Source organism: Dipodomys ordii, unplaced genomic scaffold (assembly GCF_000151885.1).
Source record: "Dipodomys ordii isolate 6190 unplaced genomic scaffold, Dord_2.0 Scaffold27, whole genome shotgun sequence".
Taxonomy (NCBI): Eukaryota; Metazoa; Chordata; class Mammalia; order Rodentia; family Heteromyidae; genus Dipodomys; species Dipodomys ordii.
Window position 1 is genome coordinate 3,516,445 of NW_012267243.1, and position 22,157 is coordinate 3,538,601.

Below are 22,157 nucleotides of genomic sequence, written 5' to 3' on the forward strand. Positions count from 1 at the left end.
CAAAGGGCAAAAGTCAGTCCTGCGGTGCTGGATTTACACCGAGAGCTCTCCCCGCACAGCTGTGCACAGCAAAGGCAGCAGGGGCAAAGATGCCCGCGTGGCTGCGGGGGTTGTGTGGGAGGCTGGTGGGGGGTCCGTGGGGCTCCCGGGCGGGCCGATGGCGGTGACTTCCTCCCCCGGCCGGGCCTCGTCCCCGTGCGCGCAGCCGGCTCCAACCACCATTCCGTCCCCTCCTCCCGCTCCGCTTCCCCCCCACCCCGCCCCCCTTTCTCTTTCTTTCTTCCCAGACTCGCTCTCTCGGAAGGGCGGAGTCCTCAAGGCTCCTCGCCCAATGGCCGCGGGACCCCGAGGCGTATCAGCTAATGAGCTCGGGCTCCGGGCAGCGACGAGCCAATCAGAGCGCCGAGGACGGCCCGGGACCTTGGATAAAAAGGTGCGGCAGCCGGCAACCCGCAGAGCCGAGAATGAGACCCGCGCCGGGCCTGTGAGCGGCACCGCCACCTCCTCTCCGCCATCCGCCTCGCTATCGCGGCCTGTCCGCCCACCATCCCGCCAGCTCGCCGCCCGGGTAAGCGCCAGGCCCCACCAGGGGTGCCCGGCTGATGGGCGCCAACCCCGGATCGTGGTGCCCCCCCCTCGGGTGCTGCTTTCGTTCTGTCCCCGACCTCCCATCTCCGGGCCTCGAGGCCCGGCCCGCGGGCTTCGGATCTCGGGTTCTGCCCGGTTGGTGAAGGCAGGGCGGTCCCGGGGCCGAGCTCAGGGGAAGGGCAGCGGTGGGGAGGGCGGGTTGTTTTGATCTTCCTCGGCTACTTTTGCGGCCCGAGGCACCGCCCCCCGGAAACGGGCGCCCTGGGGTGGCCCGGGCGCCGTGTGCACCCGGTGGCCGTGTGGTCCCCGGCCCGAGCGCACGCCGAGCGCTGGGTTTCCCCCTCCCCCCGGGCGGCGCGGTTTAGCCGGGAGTCGGGGGCGACCGGGGGATCCCGGGGGCCCTGCCACGGGGGGTCCCGGAGCGCCGCCCGTGTGACGGAACAATGGAGGGGAGCTGGGGCCGCGGCGCGGCCCGCGGGCGGCGCAGTGGAGAGACCTGGCCAGGCAGAGGTCGCAGCGGCGCGCGGACTCTCCCGCGGACCCCCCCGCTTTCCCCGCCGGCCTCCGCCTTCCCGGGCATGGCCCTGTGGAGGAGACCCTGAAGTCACCGCCGGCCCCAGGGGCGAGCGACAACTTTTAGGACCTGTCCGTGGGAAGGGGTTGCTCTCAAAGTGGATTATCCTAGCTCCCCCGGGGCCGGGAGGCGGGGAACCTCCCCCAGCCACAGAGCCGGGCGGAGATGTGAAGATGAAGACCTGGGGTCGCGATCGTCGGAGTCTCCCAACTACCTCGGCTTCCTCACCTACTCTGTGAACCCGGGAGAAAAATCGTGGCTTGGGTGTAAAGGCTTTGGGCCTGGCGTGTCTCGGCAGGAACGCTCCGGGTCCCCCACTCCATCATCACCCTCGCCCAAACTCCGAAGGCGAGAGGTCGAGGACGATCACGGCTGTAAAAAGAGAAGGGCTAGAGACAGTAACCCCAGTACCTTAAACCAACTGCCGCTGGGGTGAGTGAACTGTCAGGGAGACAGGACCCGGGCTCTGGCAGCCGCGTTGCACCCCACGTGAACTTGGCGCCGGGTGGCCCCTTGTGGATCGAGAATTAGGCTGCTGGCATCCAGCTGGAGGTGTTGAAAGTGTGACTTGGACGTGGGAGGTGTAACAGGTTGGAAGAGAAAGGCTGACCCGGCTTGTAGTCTAGGAGCACCCCAAAAGGTTCAGGGATTTTGACACTAGGTCTCTAGAATGCTGTAGGTACCGGCAGGGGTTGGTTCTCTAACAACTGCTCCCCAGGGGAAGGGTGAGGCTGTTGGAGGAGAAGCAGTTGTTTTCAGCTGGGCAAACATGGACGGTTGCCCATAGAAACTTTGCCACTGTACTTCAGAAAGTTGCCCAAGTCATTGGAGGAGAACAATATGTTCCCTTTACAGCCACCCTGGGCGAAGGAGGGGGGGGGCGGGGTGCGTTTCCTCTTGTGTTGAGTGAGGCTGGTTTTGTGGCCTCAGTCTCTTCTTCCAGAGGTTTTGTGGCTGTGGCTTTTATAGCATGACTCCAAGCTTTCGAAATCCCAGGATTTTTTTTTTTAATTATTAAAAGTGGGAATTTCCTACTTGAGAAGCTTTTCTAAACTGCCATGTCCAGAGATGGTTATTTTCACCCTAAGTCTGTCTTTGGAGGTGAGAACTTTACATCATACCGTCTTGAAGTCTGACTTGTGTGGGCTATTTTTGTCATCTTGGTGATAATAATACTGCAGGACTTTTCTTTCAGGTAGCCTCCAGTCTTTATTAAATCTTTTAGTTAACTCCCTATTTTAATTCTCAATGGAAATGCTTAAGGTGGGGAGGAGGAAGGAGTGTCCATTAAGATCAGCTAGGGTCCAAGGGCTAAAGGAGAAAGACTCTGAACAGAAACCACAGCCATGTCTTCATTCCCTCATACTAGTTTTTTTGTTGGGGGCGGAGGGGGGGGGTGGTCAGTCATGGTGCTTGAACTCTGGGTCTGGGTACTGACCCTCAGCTCTTCAGCTCAAGGCTATAGCGCTCTACCACTTGAGCCACAGCTCCACTTCCGGTTTATTGGAGATAAGAGTCTCACAGACTTTCCTGCCCAAACTAGCTTTGAACCCCCATCCTCAGATCTCAGCCTCCTGTGTAGTTAGGATTATAGGCACCTGTCTCCTACTGGTTTATAATTTTTTAAAAAATATCCTTTGTGTAACATAAAACTAGAGGGACTAAGTAGATCTTTATTTACTAAAAAAAACTCTAAATCCCCTGAAAATAGAGGGAATAATTGCACCTTTGGATATATCCAGGGTCTCTTAGTTGCTCTACCATTTAGGCCATACCACCAGTCCATTTAGATAAGGTCTCAGTAACTGCTCCAGGCTATCTTTGCATTCTATTTAACCTCCTGGGTCCCTCCCTGAGTATCTGGGATTGCTAGAGTGCTTCTCCATTCCCCACCCTCTCTTCCTCCAGAATTAGGACATTCCTGCAGAGATTATTTGGAGTGGGTGTTGATAGTTACTTTTCTCTTTCTAGAGCATCTTCCATCATGGCCACCTCAGCAAGTTCTCATTTGAACAAAGGCATTAAGCAGTCGTACATGTCCCTGCCTCAGGGCGAAAAAGTCCAAGCCATGTATATCTGGATTGATGGTACTGGAGAAGGGCTACGCTGCAAGACTCGAACCCTGGACTGTGAGCCCAAGTGTGTAGAAGGTGAGATTGGGTGAAGCGATTGGGAAGAATGGGGGTGGGGGAGGGGGTATCAAGTAGCCTCAGGTGGTCAGCAGCCTTAGACCAACACAGCCACTGGATTTGACCTTTGTTCTGTTTGCAAAGCTTTTCTAAGGCAGGGCTTTTCTGACTTCAGTCAACACTAAGCTCTTGCTCAGCCTCAGAGTAGAGTAACAATGGAACCTTTGATTTAAATAAGAGACTTGTTCATATGCCAAATATATTAAAGAACACTGAATCTGGATAGTGGAGTGTATGGAAGTAGAGTCCTTGCTGACTTGCTCATCCCCACTTAGCTACCTCTAAGATATCCCCAGGAGCCCAGTTTGAAACCTGACTGCTATCTACTAATTTTTTATTTTATTCTTTTTGTTGGTCGTGGGTCTTGCTCTGGGCCTGGGCACTGTCCCTGAGCTCTTCAGCTCAAGGCTAGCACTCTAACTTGAGCCACAGAACCACTTCCAGTTTTCTGGTGATTAATTAGAGATCAGAGTTTCACGCATGTTCCTGCCCAGGCTGGCTTTGAATTTTGGATCCACAGATCTCAGCCTCCTGAGTAGCTAGGATTACAGGAGTGAGCCACCAGTGTCCAGCTATTTTTTTAATTTTATTTTAACAGTACTGGGGCTTAACCTCAAAAGTTCATTTGCTAGGCAAGTGGTTTTCCATTTAAGCCATGTCCTTAGTTAAGACTTTTTAGAAATTTTTTTTGATTGATAATGCTCATTTTAATAATCTAAACAAATTAGCATGGAGCCTATCCATGGGCTTTTAGAAATTTTCAAATCCTCTGGTCTCATACTTCCAGAACTATTATATTAGCATCAAGTCCTTCAATTTTCGGTCTAGAATGAACCATAGGCATCCCCCTTTTTGGGGAGGGGCAAGGAGGAAGACTGTCACCTCTTACCAACTTTAGAAGAGCTTGCCCTTTCTACAGTGTTCATATTTGAATAAGTGATGTAGAGCATATATCTTGTGTGCTTATGTGGCAGATTGGACTATGAGTATACATCGTAGGAGTCTGGCCTCTGAGAACTCATAGTCCACAGGAGAAACAAAGGAACTGCCCCTTAAAACAGTGGGGAAAGTGAATAAGTGGTATGGATGCATCTGTTATTTTATCTAAAAGGACATAGCTTGAACTAAAACAGTCAGTAAACAGGCATAGAGGACAGCGAGTGAGAGAAGGAAGCAATGATTTGGCTTAGTGAGAGAAGCAGAATCCTCCCCCTCCCAGTGAAGTTATTTTAAGAGGTCACCAATGTCTGCCCTTAGGTGTTTCTTACAAGGAAGTGATACAATGGTCTTATTTGGAACTCTGGGAGAGCTGTAAGGTGTATAGGTTTATATAATGCTGGGGCCTTCACACCCTTCTGGGAAAGACAACAGATCTTCAGAAATAGAAAGGATCTGGCTGCTTCCTCTGTAATCCTAGGTACTCGGGAGACTGAAATCTGAGGATCGCAGTTTGAAGTCAGCTCTGGTAGAAAAGTCCTTGCAAAAAGCCAGAAATAGAGCTGTGGCTCAACAAGTGATAGAGTACCAGTCTTGAGCAGCAAGCAAAGTCAAGCAAGAGCCTGAGGCCCTGAGTTCAAACCCCAGTACTAGCTCACACACAAAAAATAAGTAAACAGAAAGGGAGATAAGGGCTTGCTTGGCTGTATTCCTGCCTTGAAAGTTTCTGTATGTTTTTAATTTTTTTTCCTTCTTTTTCTCCAGAGTTACCTGAGTGGAACTTTGATGGTTCCAGTACTTACCAGTCTGAAGGCTCCAACAGTGACATGTATCTTCTCCCTGCTGCCATGTTTCGGGACCCCTTTCGCAAGGACCCCAACAAGCTGGTGTTGTGTGAAGTATTCAAGTATAATCGCAAGCCTGCAGGTATGCACAGGATTGGGAAACCACCACTTCCTTTTGTCCCTACCAGTTCATGCCTTCTGTGGAAGGAAGAAGACAACATTCTGAAGTTAGTATTGGGAAGCTTAGATTATCTCAGCACTAATTTTATTTTTATGAATGTCTGTACCCTGAGCTTCTTGAAAAGAGACTATGGGGCCTGTCCTTCCTTGGACCCTTTTTACTGGTTGCATAAAATGGTATTGAATTCTTCTGTCTTTACTAATTAGAGTTCTTTGTAACACAGGCCTGCATACGTTTAAGAACCTGTAATCCCTAGCTACTAAGGGGCCTGAGATCTGAGGATCATTGTTCAAAGCCAGCCCAGGCAGGAAAGTCTGTGGGTTTTTTTTTTTTCTGTGAGATTCTTATCTCCAATCACCAGAAAACCGGAAGTGGTGCTGTGACTCAGGTACGAGAGTGGTAGCCTTGAGCTGAGGAACTGAGCAACAGTGGCAAGGCCAGAGTTAAAGCCCCATGGCCAACCAAAAAAAAAAAGGAACCTATATCCTGGAGTCAGGGAAATTATGTCCTTGATCTACCTCTTATTGCCAATGAACCTGGGCGATTAATTTATTCCCTGTAATTCATTTTGCTGAGCTTTTTTTTGAGGTGGGGGTGGGGAATCTGGTTGTGGAGCCTGAACTCTGGGCCTGGTGCTGTCCCTCAGCTCTTCAGCTTAAGGCTAGCGCTCTATCACTTGAGCCACAGTGCCACTTCTGGCTTTTTTCTGTTTTCTTATGTGGTGCTGAGGAATGGAACCCAGGGCCTCAGGCATGCAAGATAAGCGCTCTACCACTGAGCCACCTTCCCAGCCCCATTTTGTTGAGTTTTAAATGGAGGAAATACTAAACTGATCTTACTCATTTGAAAGATTTGAGTTAATGTGTGGATTATTTGGGAACAAACACATTCAGTATTGGCTATTGTTTGACTCTTATGTCTTTCTATTCACTGATTAAAATGAGTGTCTTGGTTCCCTGAAAATGTTTTCCTTGAGCTTTGCTGTAGCTGCACTTCTGAGTTCCTGTTTCTTCTGTGACTTGTCTGTCCTAAGACATGTTTATTTTCAGATAGTCAGCTTTTTTTTTTTTGAGGCAAGGTTTTTATTATGTAGTCCAGGCTGTCCTTGAACTTGAAATCTTCCTCCACTTTTTTTTGTTGTCGTGGGGCTTGAACTCTGAGCCTGGGAACTGTCCCTCAGCTCTTCAGCTCAAGGCAAGTTTCTCTACCACTTGAGCTACAGCGCCACTTCCGGTTTTTTTTTTTTGGTGGTTTATTGGAGATAGGTGTCTCATGATCTTTCTTGCCTGGGCTGGCTTTGAACCGCTGTCCTCAGATCTCAGCCTCCTGAGTAGCTAGGATTACAGGCGTGAACCACCAGTGCCTGGCACTGCCTCAACTTCTTAATGCTAGGATTATAGGCATGTACCACTATGCAGTTACCTTCTAAAACTTCACTTCTGTGAAGTTTTTCCCACACTGCCAGTGTTTCTTAGGGGACTCTGGTTCTTCTATGGCTTTGCTTTAAGAGACTGTATTGTTGGTGAAGGGCCTGGAATCTGAAGTCAGCAGACAGCTGTGGATTTCCTGACTCTGCTGCTTGCCCTGTAATTTGGGCAAGTCAACTAGCATAGCATTGCTGAACTTTTTCCCTTCTCCCCAGCCCTCACCAGTCCTGTGGCTTGAACCAGATTCTTTGTGCTCACGGCTAGCACTTTTGCCACTTGAGCCACAGCGCCACTTCCAGTTTTTTCTTGAGTAGTTTATTAGAGATGAGTCTCATGGACTTCCTACCTGGACTGGCTTCACACCACAATCCTCAGATCTCAGCCTCCGGAGTAGATAGGATTATAGGCATGAGCCACCAGCGCCTGGCTGCTGAACTTGGTTTTCTAGTCTATAAAAAGGAAAAGTTCTAATACCCACCTCAGGTTGTTATGAAGATTCAGTTGAATGGTTTGTCTTTCAAAGTTCTTTTCTAGCTTGGAAGCTGTTTCCAGTTGAATTCATCCCTTAATTGTTTTTCATTTGTAACAGCCAATACTATATAACTGGTATGTAAGGGTCCTAAAGGACAAATTATTCTCAGTTACAAAAAAAAATAGATTTGGCTGTAAGTGCTGAGAAAAAACAGGATAGGGCTGAGAGTTAGAAGCAGCTATCTTGTGAATAAGAGCCTGGTACTTGGAAAGTAGCCAGCATGCTGATAGGTGAGCACTTGCTCTGCCCTGTATCCATTTCCATGTGACTTAGTTTTGAGTTTAATTATGCCAAGTCTTTCCGAGTGTTTTCCCAGCTTGATGTGGCCTGCAAAGGTTTGCCCTGGGTTGCCATGGGAGGGGCCATGTTCCCTCCAGCATGCACAGTCAGCATACGTGTCCCTACATACCCCTGATGGCATGCCAACTCGCTTTCTAGAGACCAACTTGAGACACACCTGTAAACGTATAATGGACATGGTGGGCAGCCAGCACCCCTGGTTCGGGATGGAGCAGGAATACACTCTCATGGGCACAGATGGACACCCTTTTGGTTGGCCTTCCAACGGCTTCCCTGGGCCTCAAGGTAAGTCTTCCCTGGAGGTATAAAGATTAATTTGGAGTTCTCCCCACCCAAGTACTTAGTAGCTAGGGAAGCCCAAACCCCTTTCTCTAGAGATGGGAGCAATGCCTGAGTGAAAGAGCTGAGATTGGCTAAAAATGACTGAAACCCAGAGATAGATTTAAATGTACCAAGAGAGGAGAAAGGATTGAGAGGGGAACCTTTGGCTCCCCCCAAGGCTGTGCAAAGATGTGCGCCTGAGTTGTCCCATCCCCTACTTGGTAGTGAAAGCAGGGATAGTGTCAGGAGAGCAAGGGTGAGGGCCTTCTGATTTCTGCCTGGGGTTTTCTGGATTACTTGACTCTTCATCACTTTTGTCTTGATATCACTCCAGGTCCTTATTATTGCGGTGTGGGAGCTGACAGAGCCTATGGCAGGGATATTGTAGAAGCACATTACCGGGCCTGCTTGTATGCTGGAATCAAGATTACTGGGACAAATGCTGAGGTCATGCCTGCCCAGGTAAGTGGCTCGCGATTTATCTCTTCCTGTCTGACTTCAGGGTGGGTAGGTAAATGGGGACTTGGGCTAGCAAGGGCTGCCACTGCCCTACTTATTATTAACCTACAACTTGAATGGGTTGAATGAAGAAAGCAGGTTCAGGAGCTTGGGTTGAGGCAGAGCTGCTGATTATTTTTAATGCTCCACCTTACTCTTGCCAGTGGGAATTCCAAATTGGGCCCTGCGAAGGAATCCGCATGGGAGATCATCTCTGGGTGGCCCGTTTCATCTTGCATCGCGTATGTGAAGACTTTGGCGTGATAGCAACGTTTGACCCCAAGCCCATTCCTGGGAACTGGAATGGTGCAGGCTGCCATACCAACTTCAGCACCAAGGCCATGCGGGAGGAGAACGGTTTGAGGTAAATAGCTTCTACTGAGCCCAGACAGGGTTATTCCTGGCAGAAAGATTGAGCAGACAGGATCAATCCAGTCAATCTTTCATAATCTTTGTATTGGAGATATGTCATCTTCCCATTTGAAAAGTACTGGATAATACTCTAGGAACACTGATAATGGATCCAAACACTTGAAAGTCTTTAATGAAAACTACTAACAGAAAACCAGGAGTGGTGGGGGGGCATGGCTTCAGTGGTAAGAGTAACTGCTTAGAAAGTGCAAGGTCCTGAGTTCAAGCCCCAGTACAGCTAGATAATCTTTTCTTCTTTACTGTACTGGGATTTGAACTCAGGGCCTGGGCCCTATTTCTTAGCTTTTTTGATGAAGGCTAGCACTCTTATCACTTGTGCCACAGCTCTCCACTTCTGGCTTTTGGGTGGTTAATTGGAGATAAGAGGCACACAGACATTTTTTTACCTGAACTGGCTTCCAGCTGTGATCCTCAGATCTCAGCCTCTTGCCTAGGGAGCTAGGATTACAGGTGTGAGACACAAGTGGATGTGCTTAATGCTTATGATGGGAAAAAGTCAAGTAGTTCCGATCTTTTTGTTGTAGTGATGATCATGGGAGCACCCAAATACCAAGGCAAAGTCACTGCCCGCGAGTATCTATTTGGGCCATATATTTCAGTGAACTTCATTTTTTGATTCCTACCTGCTCCCAACCTTGCAGGCCAGGCCAAGGGTTAATCTTGTATCTCCTGTAGGTTCATTGAGGAGGCCATTGACAGACTGAGCAAGCGTCACCAGTACCACATTCGCGCCTATGATCCCAAGGGGGGGCTGGACAATGCCCGTCGTCTAACTGGCTTCCATGAAACCTCCAACATCAACGATTTTTCGGCTGGTGTGGCCAACCGCAGCGCCAGCATCCGCATTCCCCGGACTGTCGGCCAGGAGAAGAGGGGTTACTTTGAAGATCGTCGCCCTTCTGCCAATTGTGATCCTTACGCAGTGACAGAAGCCATCGTCCGTACATGTCTTCTCAACGAAACTGGCGATGAGCCCTTCCAGTACAAAAACTAAAAGGACCCACCTAGACCTGCAGCCATCTAGCCCCTCCTAGCTCTTCATCCTCTCCTCCTCCTCCTCTTAGTTACCTGATCATCCCCTCTGTAACTGAAGGGTGCAAGATCAAGGTCTTTTTATTCCCTATGCTCAATTAATATTGCTTTCTTTGGTCAAGGTAGAAGGGTCAAGTTTTTAATCTTTTACACCCATCACCCCCCCCCCATTTTTCCTGTCGCTGGAGCTTTCTAACGTGGTAGTGGGGGGAGAGGGGTAGCCACTGCTCCGATCTCATCAGGTATGCTTGTCTAGTAGGCATAGGGGGGATGTGTTTCTGAAGGAGGGGGGAGAGGGGAGGACTTTTCTCTGCAGGGTAGATGAAAGGGGAGGGCCTAACTGATCAGGTTAGGATTTCCCCTTGGTAGAAAGCTGCTTCTCAAGGTAAAACCGACTTTGTATTACAAAGGGGAGCTAGGCAAGGAGGGAGGGGCTGGGGTGAGGGGGGAATGCCTCCTTCTGTTGCTATGGTAAGTCCCCTGCTGGGGGCCACCTGCCCTCCCATGAACACAAAGCTCAGACTGGAAACTGAGGACTGCATCCCTACCCTGAAAGAAGTCCCTCAATTGCATGGCCCTCCATTGGTAACACAAAGCAGAGTAGTATTTTTATATTTAAATGTAAAAACAAAAAAATGTTATATATGCGTGGGTGGACATGTGTGGTTTTTTTCCTGAAGGAGAAAAATCATCCTGGTTACTGGGTGCCAAACTGGAGACGAATAGTTGGGTTTCAAGATGAGGATCTCCTTTGCAATAGGGGTGAGGGATGTAGTTCTGGAGAAGCTGTTCTTGGGGGCTCTCAGTCCTCCATTAGCACCCACAGTTTTCCCACCTACCCTTCTGCAGGAGATGATGGATACATGCACATTATTCGCCATCATGAGAGCCTGGTGGAGAGGTTTAAAAGGCACACATGGACTTGTCCACATGTGGGTTTAGAAGTATGAGTTGGCTGGTCAACTTGAACACTTACTGACAAGGGGTGGGGGTTGGGGGTTACTTTTCTGGTAGGCTAGCATGTCACTAAAGCAGGCCTTTTGGTATATTAAAGATTTTCTAAAGCAAAACAGGTTTAGATTTTAATCAAATGTGTAGGCTTTCTAAGTCTAATTTTTGCAGAATTGTCTTCAACTGCCTCCTTCCACTCTGCTCTTCCCAGGAGTCAGGGACAGGACTGGAGTTAAAACACTTGTAATTTTTTTTTTTTGTATCCTGTGTCTTTTCTCTCAGTGCAAAATATTTCTTTCTTTGTTAAGATTCTTAAGGAGTTATTTTTTTTCCTTTTATAATAAACACACTCGATTTCCATCCCTACATACTCTGGTTGTTTTTCTGCTGGCTGCGGCAGCTGGCTGTGGCTTTTCTTTCTCTAGCCATGACGACTTCTAATCGCCATGTACAGTATGTTCAAAGTTAGATAACTCTTCCTTGTAAACACCATGCAACTGCCCAGAGCAGCGCTTATAAATCAACCTAACATTTACAAGCTTCTCTTCTGACTTTCTTCATGGTTTTCTTTTTTAAGGAAACCTAAGTGCCGTTTCATTCCTTCATTTCCTACCCCCCCCCCAATTTTTTTTAATGGAGATGTTTGGTTTAGAGGCAAAATAAGCTCAGACTTAATGGTTCTGTTTTGTGACTAGTACAACTGATTCCTGCACTCAGAGTTTGCTTTTTGAGCTACCATGCTTTAATGTGGATTCCAACAGTCTTAATCCTGAGTTAGTTTTATAACAGGTCAAAATATTTAATGTGGGATTAACTGCTTTTACATTCCCTATTCTTCCCAAGTTATTCCTCTACCCAGCTGCCAGTGATTCATCTAAATAGCAAACATGGGCTGTTGCTACCCAGTTGAAGTCTTAGCCTTCTAGCCCTGATGCGTCCTGTCCTTTGGATATTGCTTGGTCATAGGCTAGTGGACCGTGACACTCTCCAAAACTAATATGTGATACTATTAGGAGTATTAGCATTATGGATATTGTTGGCATGGTGATTTATTTAAAAGGTACCAGTTTGGAGGTAACTGGAGTGTAATAATTTGTAAATATCAATTTTCCTTAGCCAATTGAGATCTTTCATTCTAGTCTTATGAAATTGAGACATCTACCTTCCAGAGTGATTCCTGTCACACCTGTTGCTCCAGCGTGAGACTGCCCTCCTCCACCCGTTCAGCACTTTTCTGATTTTAATGCTAAAATGAATATACTTTTTCCTTTATTTTGGTCGGTGAACTCTGGGCTTGGGCACTGTCCCTCAGCTCTTCAGCTGAAAGTGAGAGAGCGCTCTACTGCTTGAGCCACAGAGCCACTTAACGGTTTTCTAGTGGTTTATTGGAGATGAGTCTCACAGACTTTCCTGCCCTGGCCGGCTTTGAACCGAGATTCTCAGATCTCAGCCTCCTGAGTAGCTAGGATTATAGGTGTGAGCCACAGGCACCCGGCCTAAATATACTTTTCTTACTTCAACTGCGTCTTTTTTCCCTTCCCCAGTTGAAGTTAGCCTCCCTTTACTGGGTCAGTCCTATAGGTGGACTAAAGAGAGTGACCTGAGCACTTGGGGTTGGTTCATTGTGACTAATTCCTTGACAGGAATAACCTGGAGCAGGATTTGAATTTAATTGGACCAAGATTTCAGTGGAAATGAGCAGCCTATTTTTTTTTTCTCCATCTTCCCTAGAATTAGTTTCAACCAACAGTTCACAGTGCAATCTTGTATATTTAAGGTACTGGGTTACATGATAAAAGTTTATCAGTGATAGGTTAATAGAATGAGGAGATAGGCTAAATAAGAATAGCCCCGCCTTTAACCTTAAAGGGACAGGCAAGTATTCACCAAAGATTATACAAGTGGCAGCACAAGCCACCAGTATTCTAAGGAATTCTTGCATGAGTGTGCTCTCAGGCCATTTAAAAAGCCAGAGCTAGCAAGAGGCTGAGATCTGAGGATCTTGACTTGAAACCAGCCCAGGCAGAGACTCTTACCTCTAGTTAGCCAGCAAAAAAGCCAAAAATGGAGGCATGCTCAAGTGACAGAAAGCCAGCCTTGAGTGAAAAAAGCCAAGCCGGAGCGAGAAGGCTTGAGTTCAAGCCCCAGTACTGGCACATACCTACACAGAGTAGAGCTCTAGTACATTAGTGGTTAAGACAGTTTCTTTGAGGGGCTCCAAATAGCCCAAAGCCTAACATAACTCTTGCCACTGCTGGACCTTTCTAATCAGGTGCAAAGTTCAGATAGCCCTTCAAAATAGGGTTCCTGCTGGGCTTGCTTGCTTCTGTGTCCCCAGACCAGTTGCCCTGCAGAACTTGTTTAATGAGTTATTTTTAAGTTATTTGTAAGCTTTAAGCCTACAACCCTATCCTACATCCTTACCCTATGGTGTCAAAGTCCTAGTTTGGCAATTTCATCTCCAGCCACAGTACTAAAGGGGATGTTAGTATTTTTCTGAGCTTAAACAATATGTTGACTTTATTTTTTATTTTTTGCCACAAATACGAGGCCGACCCTTACTAAAGATTTTTCTCAAGAGAGTGGCGTGTGATCTGGGTATGATGTCTGTCACTTCATTAGTTGCCAGAGTTGATCTGGCTGGCTAGGTGGGTGTGCCTGGCAAAGCTGTGTGCTTAATCGAAGAGAACAATGGTCCCCATAGAGAAAGTCCATTTTTTTCTTTTTTTTTTTTTTCGGTTAATCATGGGACTTGAACTCTGGGCCTGGGCATTGTCCCTCAGCTCTTCAGTTCAAGACTAGCGTTCTACCACTTGAGCCACAGCACCACTTCCAGTTTTCTGGTGGTTAATTGGAGACAAGAGTCTCATGGACTTTCCTGCCCAAGCTGGCTTTGAACCGAGATTCTCAGACCTCAGCCTCCTGAGTAGCTAGGATTACAGGCATGACTCACCAGAGTCCAGCCGGAAGTCCATTCTTCAGTCAAGGGTATAACAGCAACGACGTTCCCTGCCTTCAAAATAAACTCCTAGAGAGTATAGTAGAGTAATTTACTCTGTTAATTCAAGTCAAAATCAAGCTTCTAGGGATGAGAAGTGGCTCAGTGCCTTGCATGCTCGAGGCCCTGGGTTCGATTCCTCAGCACCACATAAGCAAAAAGAAAAAAGCTGGAAGTGGCGCTGTGGCTCAAGTGGTAGAGCGCTAGCCTTGAGCTGAAGAGCTGAGGGACAGCGCCCAGGCCCAGAGTTCAGGCTCCATGAACGGACCCCCCCCCCCAAAAAAAAAAGAAAAGAAAAAAACAAACACTTGGATAAATGACTCTTGTTGACACAAAATGAGTTTAAAATTCTTCTTTTTGCCAGATGCTGGTGGCTCACGCCTGCAATTCTCGCTACTTAAGGAGGCTAAGATCTAAGGATCATTATTTGAAGCCAGCCTCGGCAAAGAGTCATGAGAGGCTTCAATTAACCACCAGAAAACCGGAAGTGGTGCTGTGGCTCAAGTGGTAGAGCGTTTGCACCCAGGCCCAGAGTTTAAGACCCACGACCAACCAAAAAAAAAAAAAAAAGGTTATAGTCACTCTGTGAAAACTGCAGTTCTTAAAAGTTCTGGCTGGGTTCTGATTTTTGCCACACAGGTCTTTCTAGAGGGCTGTCCATGACGAATCTGTCTCCAGAGTGACCACACAGCAGCAGGAAGGAAGGATACTAAATTCAGTCCTGTTCAGTAGAAAGAAGAGCTCCTCCACCTTGTCAGAAGGGAGTACCAAAGAATTTGTGGGGATATCTTTAAATATCCTACAATAGGCATTTGGATGCTAAGTCAATCAATAATAGTCCAGGTAAAAGTGTGACTCTGGAAAGAAAACCTTTTATTTAAACTTTCTGGTTTCCTTTGATTTTTAAAATTCCTTTAATCCCTTAATTCCTTTAAAGTAATGCTTCTCTTGTCTGTCAGAGAATAGGATTAAAGATTTCCAGTTCAGGTCTAAGTATAGCTCAGTGGTAGATTGATTACTTAGCTTTGTGCAAGGTCCTGGGTTTGATTCATGGAGCCACAAAAATAACAAGAAAACATACAGGAGCTGGGAAGGTGGCTCAGTGGTAGAGCGCTTGCCTTGCATGCCTGAGGCCCTGGGTTCGATTCCTCAGCACCATATAAGCAAAAAGAAAAAAGCCGGAAGTGGTGCTGTGACTCAAGTGGTAGAGCACTAGCTTGCGCTAAAGAGCTGAGGGACAGTGCTCAGGCCTAGAGTTCAGGCCTCACGACTGGACCCCCAAAAAAAACAAAAACAAGAAAACATACAAAAGCATTTATAGCTAGGTACTGCTGGTGACTCATGCTCATAATTCTAGCTACTCAAAAGGCTAAAATCTGAGGATCTTGGCTCAAACAGACACAGGCAGGAAAGTCTGTGAGACTCTTATCTCCTTGTAAGCACAAAAAAGCAGGAAGTGGAGCTGTGTCTCAAGTAGTAGGGCACTAGCTTTGTGCAAATAAAAAAGCTCAATGTCAGGCCCCAAACCTGGAGTTCAAACCCTAGGACCAGCACAAAAAAGAAAAAATAAGCCAGGTACTGATGGCTCATACCTGTAATCCTAGCTACTCAGGAGACTGAGAGATCTGAGGATCATGGTTCAAAGCAATCCTGAGCAGGAAAGTCTGTGCGACTCTTATCTCCAATAATCCACTCAGAAAACTGGAAATGGTGTTGTGGCTCAAGTGATAGAGTGCTATCCTTGAGCTGAAGAGCTCAGGGCCAGCGCTCAGGCCCAGAGTTCAAGCCCCTTGACTGGCAAATAATAATAATAATAAAGCATTTCCATTTGGGTCTCGGTGGAGAAAAAGGTGATTTTGATTACTTTCTCCTCCTCTGTTTCCATCCTAAGCACAAAGAAGATGCTCTAACAGCCACTCAGCAGACCTGGCGCAGGGAAAAAGAAAGATGTACTATCCATGGATTTGGAAAACCTCTAAAGTGTGTATGCATTAAGATGAATTCCTAGTCTCAACTCCTGTACATCTTCCAATGCCAGTTGCATATGAGTTTGCACTCATATCAACCCACTGTAACGCCAAACCCATGTGTTTCTATGAGACATCGCCTTATGGAAGACTGCTCTAGAATTGATTGTAATCACATTTCACCTGGATTAAATATACTTTGGGACGATAGATACACATGGTGTGATTGTATTCCTCTTCTTAGGCCTAGCTTTCTTCAGTCCTTAAAAAATGACTTTTGGTTCAACCCGTCTTTAAGTGCTTGAGTAAGAAAGGTAAGTCCTTAGCAGAAGGAATACAACCTACAGCTTTCTCTGTAGGAACCCAGGAGGTCTTATTAATATTTCTGTTTGCATTTCCAGAATCCAGAGTCATGGATACCTCCAATGAACAAGTTCATCATAAGTTATTTCTAGGAGATTGTAAATATTTCCAAGGCCCCTATCCTTTTGCCTACACAACTATTGGATCCAAGAAACATTTCTAGGGGCTATTCAGCAATATGAATAGTATAACTCCTCCTCCTCCTCCTCCTCCTCCTCCTCCTTCCTTCTTTTTTTGTCAGTCCTGGCGCTTGAACTCAGGGCACTGTCCTTGAGCTTTTTTTGCTCAAAGCTAGCACTCCACCACTTCTGCTTTTTCTGTGATTTAATTGGAGATAAGAGTCTCACAGAATTTTCTGCCTGGGCTGGCTTTGAACCCTGATCCTCAGATCTCAGCCTCCTGTGTAACTAGGATTATGGGCATAAGCCACTGGCACCTGGCTTAGTATAATGTGTTAAGGAAAAGGGCTGATTGAAAATTCCAGAGCTGGTGATGGAGGCAAGAAGGAATGGAAGAATCTTGATTTAGTCCTTCCTTACACTATTTAACACTGAATTGGTCTTTGTCACCACACTGGCTCCCGCCTTCCCTCTTCTGTGGCATGTCCTTTCTCCATCCTTAAGGAGCTCTAAGATCTGGCTGAGTCACACATGAGACTTAGAGTCTGGTACTTGTGAAGCCTGTACTCACTCTCTAGTCCCCCCCCCCCCCACACACTGTCTCTTTTTCTCTTGGCTATTACTCTATCACTTAAGCTACAGCTTCAATTTGGCTTGTTGGGTGCTTAATTGGAGATAAGATTCTCACAGACTTTTCCTGCCTGTCCTGGCTTCAAAGTATGATCCTCAGGACTCAGCCTGCTGAGTAGCTAGGATTACCCTACAAGCTCATCTTTCTTCTAGATATTTCAGAACAGTCCAGAAGTACCAAGCACTGGAACTTTCTTTTCTCTCTGGATTTCACCCAGCTTGGCACTGTAGGTAGCAGATTGTTTTTCTTTCATCTGTGGAGTTATGTAACTAACATCTTGAATGGTAGTAGTGAGCCAATTCAGAGATAACAGCAGAAGTGGAATAGAAAGACAATAATCAAAGAAATGGAGAAACAATGAGGAAGGAGAATAAGCATGGAGAAGAAGAATAATGGAGGGAGAGAGAATGAATGAAACAAAGGGAGAGTGGAAACTGGGAGAGACTAGTATTTGCTCATGGGTCTTTGGTCTCTATCAGTAGGATCTACTACCTGAGAAAGTTTTCTCAGGTTACCTGGGCATTAGGTCTTGTAAATGTGAGTGTGTATATCAGTGCTGGGACTTGAACTCAGGACCTGGGCACTGATCCATAGATTTTTTTTTTCCCTCAAGGCTGGCACTATTTGATTCACAGCTCCACTTCTCTTAGTTTTGTTTTTTGTTTTTATTTGTCGGTCATGGGGCTTGAACTCTGGGCCTGGGCGCTGTCCCTCAGCTCTTCAGCTCAAGGCGAGTGCTCTACCACTTGAGCCAGAGCACCACTTCCACTGAGAAAGGGCCTCATGCATGTGAGGCAAACACTCTACCACTGAGCCACCTTCCCAGCTCCACTTCTTTTTTTGTTAATTAGAGATAAAGAGTCTCACAGACTTTCCTGTATGAGCTGACTTTGAACCATGATCCTTAGGTCTCAGCCTCTGGAGTAGCTAGGATTACAGATGTGAGCCACTGTGCCCAACTATTCAGCCTTCTTTTACTCCTACCCAGGATGACTGGAGTAAGTGCCAAGAGCTGGTAGGCCTTACCCAGAGCCCACTGGTGTCCTGCCTAGGGGCAGCTGGCTGGCAGGGGGCTACATTCAAGGTCTCTTGGTGGAAAACAAGCAGGCCTGGCATTGTCTACATCCACCCAACTTCCCCCACAGTTTCATATTGAGTCTACCTAAGGAACCTTCTCTCCTCCCTAGTCTTGGTTCAGTGGAAATTTCACTGACTTTTTGTGCTCAAAGATGTGGATGTTTGGGCTGGGAAGGTGGCTCAGTGGTAGAGCACTCGCCTTGAGCTGAAGAGCTGAGGAGTTGAGGGACAGCGTCCAGGCCCAGAGTTCAAGCCCCACGACCAAAAAAAAAAAAAAAAAAGATGTGGAATGTTTGTGTCCTAGTGCCGAGCTGACAGACACCCTAAAGCTTTATTCTGGCACTCTGGTTTAGACATGCAAATGAGAGGGGGTAGTGGTGGCTCTCACATTTAGTCCTTAGTAGTATCAAGGCTGAGGTCTAAGGATCATAGTGGGAAACCAGCCTGAGCAGACAAATCTGAGAGATTCTTTTTTTTAAATTTATTTTTATTACCAGAAGTGGCGTTGTGGCTCAAGTGGTAGAGCACTATCCTTGAGCTGAAGAGTTCAGGAACAGTGCCCAGGCCCACAGTTCACCCCATGACCACAAACAAAATTCATTTTTATTTATTTATTTTTTTTGCTAGTCCTGGGGCTTGAACTCAGGGCCTGGGCACTGTCCCTGAGCTTCTTTTGCTCAAGGCTAGCACTCTACCACTTGAGCCACAGTGCCACTTCTGGCTTTTTTCTGTTTATGTAGTACTGAGGAATTGAACTAGGGCTTCATGCCTGCTAGGCAAGCTCTCTACCACTAACCCACATTCTCAGACCCAAGAGAGATTTTATTTATTTATTCATTTATTTATTTATTTTGGTCAGTCGTGAGGCTTGGACTCTGGGCCTGGGCACTGTCCCTCAGCTCTTCAGCTCAAGGTGAGCGCTCTACCACTTGAGCCACAGCGCCACTTCCGGTTTTCTGGTGGTTTATTGGAGACAGGAGTCTCACGGTCTTTCCTGCCCGGGCTGGCTTTGAACCAAGATCCTCAGATCTCAGCCTCCTGAGTAGCTAGGATTATAGGTGTGAGCCACTAGTGCCAGGCCCAAGAGGGATTCTTGGCAGGAATTAACCAGCAAAAAGATGGAATGCTTTTTGTTTACACACACACACACACACACACACACACACACACACACACAGATGAGCAAATGAAACCACTTAAAGGTATTCACCTTTAAATTATCTTAAAGATAAGCTCAGAGTTTCCAAAGACTCCCTGAAGCTCCTGCCCACACCCTAAGAGATTCCAGTTAGGAACGTGAATTCCTGCCCCCAAGACAATGTGTTCTTCATCTCAGGTTTAGGAACCTTTTTTTCCAACAAAAAATCAAAACTCTCCAGGGCAGGAAGTTCACTGTCATTAAAGCATTAAAGCCCTTACATTAATTCTTTCTTCCTCTTTCTTTCTGTCTTGTCTTTTCTTTCCTGTGCCAGTACTAGGGATTAAATTTAAGGCCTGGACACTGTCCCCTTTTCTCTACCACTTGAACCACAGCTTCATTTTGGCTTTTTACACGTTAACTGGAGATTCCCAAGAGTCTGGTGGATTTTCCTGCCTGGGCTAGCTTTGAAATATGATCCTCAGATTAGTTAGGATTACAGGTGTGATCCACTGGTATCCAGCTTGGACTAATTTTGATTCTCATTGATGGGGCAAATGTACCTTATCTTCTTTCTGTCATTATCATAATTCTGCCTCCTGAAACTACAGACTGAGGTGGATCACTCACACAGTGAACATTGAGAGATTTGAAAACAGGACAACTCAAGTGGAGTCATTTCTCTTTCAGGATAAATACCTTTGGTTACTTAGGCTCCAGCAGGATTCCTGGATCATTCATTAGCCCGTCCCCTTCTGGAGATCTTTTCCATTGTCACTGGCCAGTACTAAAAGGCTAGTTCTCTAGGAGGGCTCTGATTTGTATGTAAACTCACAATAGGATTGTTTCTTTCTTCTAGATATTGTTGTAAGGTGAATCAACTCAGAAGCCATGTTTTATCTATTTATTTTTATTTTTTGCCTGTTGTGGGGCCTGAACTCTGGGCCTGGGCGCTGTCCTTGAGCTCTTCAGCTCAAGGCTAGCGTTCTATCACTTGAGCCACTGCCACGTCCAGCCTTTTCTGATTATGTGGTGCTGAGGAAGAAAACCCAGGGCCTCATGTATGCATAGTAAGCACTCTACCACTAAGCCACCTTCCCCGCCCAGAAGCCACATTTTGAAATATAGAATATTGGAGTCTTTATTATGCAGTTAGTAGGCTTCAGGCAGCCAGTTGTTACGAAGGCCTGCAGCCCCCAAATACACATAACATAGCTAGGAAACATGCTAGGGAGGAAAGAAAGAACCAAAATGTAAGGTATATTAAATAGAGGTTTCATTAGGTAGCCAGTGAAGAGAACACCATGTGGCTATTCAGGCAGGAGAAGAAGTTTATTTATCAAACTGCTGCCCCCACCTTGCATGGAGAGCAAGGCTGAAAAGGAAAGGGCCACCCAGCCCAGGCCAGGACTTATCTAGGCCAGGGACAGGAAGAGGCGTGGCCAGATAGGGGAAAGGTGTGGCCACACGGGATCCAGACATGACTTCAGGGTCTGGGAGCCTCCTGAGGTCAGATGGGAGGCTTGTGACCAGAGGTGGCCCAGGATGTGACCTAGCAGGAGGGGAAGGTGACTGCTTCCAGGTCTGTCAGTTACCTAGGTAACAGATACTGGGCAGAAACTTAGCCAAGAGGTAGGGAGATGTCCCGGTGCAGACCTTACACAAAACAAGACCAACAAAACCAACAATCCAATTCAGCTCCGATGGAGAGCTGAATTGGGATACCGTGATGAATAATGATGAGGTAAGAGACAGGACACAGGAGATGATCACAGAGACACATGACATAATGGCAGCTAGCCTGGCCCCAGCCCAAGTAGATCAGCACCAGGGGCAGATCCACAGGAAAGTCTCAGTCCCACACATTGGACTGACAGATTCAGTAACCTATCAGTCAAATGCCCACCCCTGCCTCCAGGAATCCAGGCACACCCATCATCTAGGAGGTGGGTGATGGGCGGGGGGATTTCTTCCCCCAGCATGAAGACAAGATGCCAGACCCTAACATCCACCATGTGGCCAATATGGCGCCAGCCAGATCTGACCTCCTTATTTTCAATATAAAATTTGTAATTAAAAAATTCACAGACTTGGGGCTGGGGAGATGGCTCAGTGGTAGAGCGCGTGCCTTGCATGCCTGAGGCCCTGGGTTCGATTCCTCAGCACCACATAAGCAAAAAGAAAAAAAAAGCCGGAAGTGGCGCTGTGGCTCAAGTGGTAGAGCACTAGCCTTGAGCTGAAGAGCTGAGGGACAGCACCCAGGCCCAGAGTTCAGGCCCCACAACCGGACACCCCCCCAAAAAAAAATTCACAGACTTTTTGAAAACCTTGATATAATAATTGCTTTTCATTCTATGAAAATCCTGAGGGAGCTATGGTGCCTGTGGCTCACACCTGTAATCGTAGTTACTCAGGAGGCTGAGAGCTGAGGATCACAGTTCAAAGCCAGCCTAGGCAGGAAAGACCACTTATCTCAATTTACCACCAACAAAGCCACAAGTAGAGCTGTGGCTCAAGTTGTAGAGCACTAGTCTTGAGCACAAAAGCTCAGGGATGGCTCCCAGGCTAGGACTAGCGTGCGTGCACGTACACACACACACACAAACATACACATACATGCACACACACACACACACACCGAAGTGGACTCTGAGATGGGGCCCCAGCTGGTATGATTCCATTTTGAGCTTTGCCTTTGTTTTAGGGATTTAAGACTTGAAGCGCTTAGTTCTCAGAATGAAAAAAATGCATCTGTTCCCCCTCCCCTGAACAACCTAATCCACCCTTGATTATTGAGTTAAAGACTGACCCATAAAACAGATAGATAGGTTGTAATCTGGCTCCAACTGGTGACACCACGTGCTTACGGTAAACCCTTCCTTTTGCACATGCTTACAATAAACTCCGCCTACTGGCCACCTGTGTGTGGTCTGGTATGACCGTACAATCCTTTGTGTGTGTTATGATCCCATTGGTTACCTGTGCGTGACCAGGCTCGACCTCATGGATTTTGCCTTTAAAAACCAAAGTATGTGGGCTGCTCAGAGTCGCAGTATCAGCTCCCGAGCCTGTGCTGCGGCCCTGGCCAGTCCGTGTAGGAATCTTCTCAATAAAATTG

General features: G+C 47.0%; 1 protein-coding gene across 1 annotated transcript; it reads left to right on the plus strand.

Moving 5' to 3' along the window:
• Window positions 1-434: 434 nt before the first annotated feature.
• Glul (glutamate-ammonia ligase) lies at window positions 435-11,112 on the plus strand. The gene is made up of 7 exons (XM_013015688.1): window positions 435-568; window positions 3,134-3,312; window positions 5,053-5,214; window positions 7,651-7,797; window positions 8,168-8,295; window positions 8,496-8,695; window positions 9,439-11,112. The coding sequence occupies exons 2-7, from the start codon at window positions 3,147-3,149 to the stop codon at window positions 9,755-9,757; spliced, it is 1,122 nt and encodes a 373-aa protein (XP_012871142.1). The 5' UTR covers window positions 435-568; window positions 3,134-3,146; the 3' UTR covers window positions 9,758-11,112.
• Window positions 11,113-22,157: the final 11,045 nt, after the last annotated feature.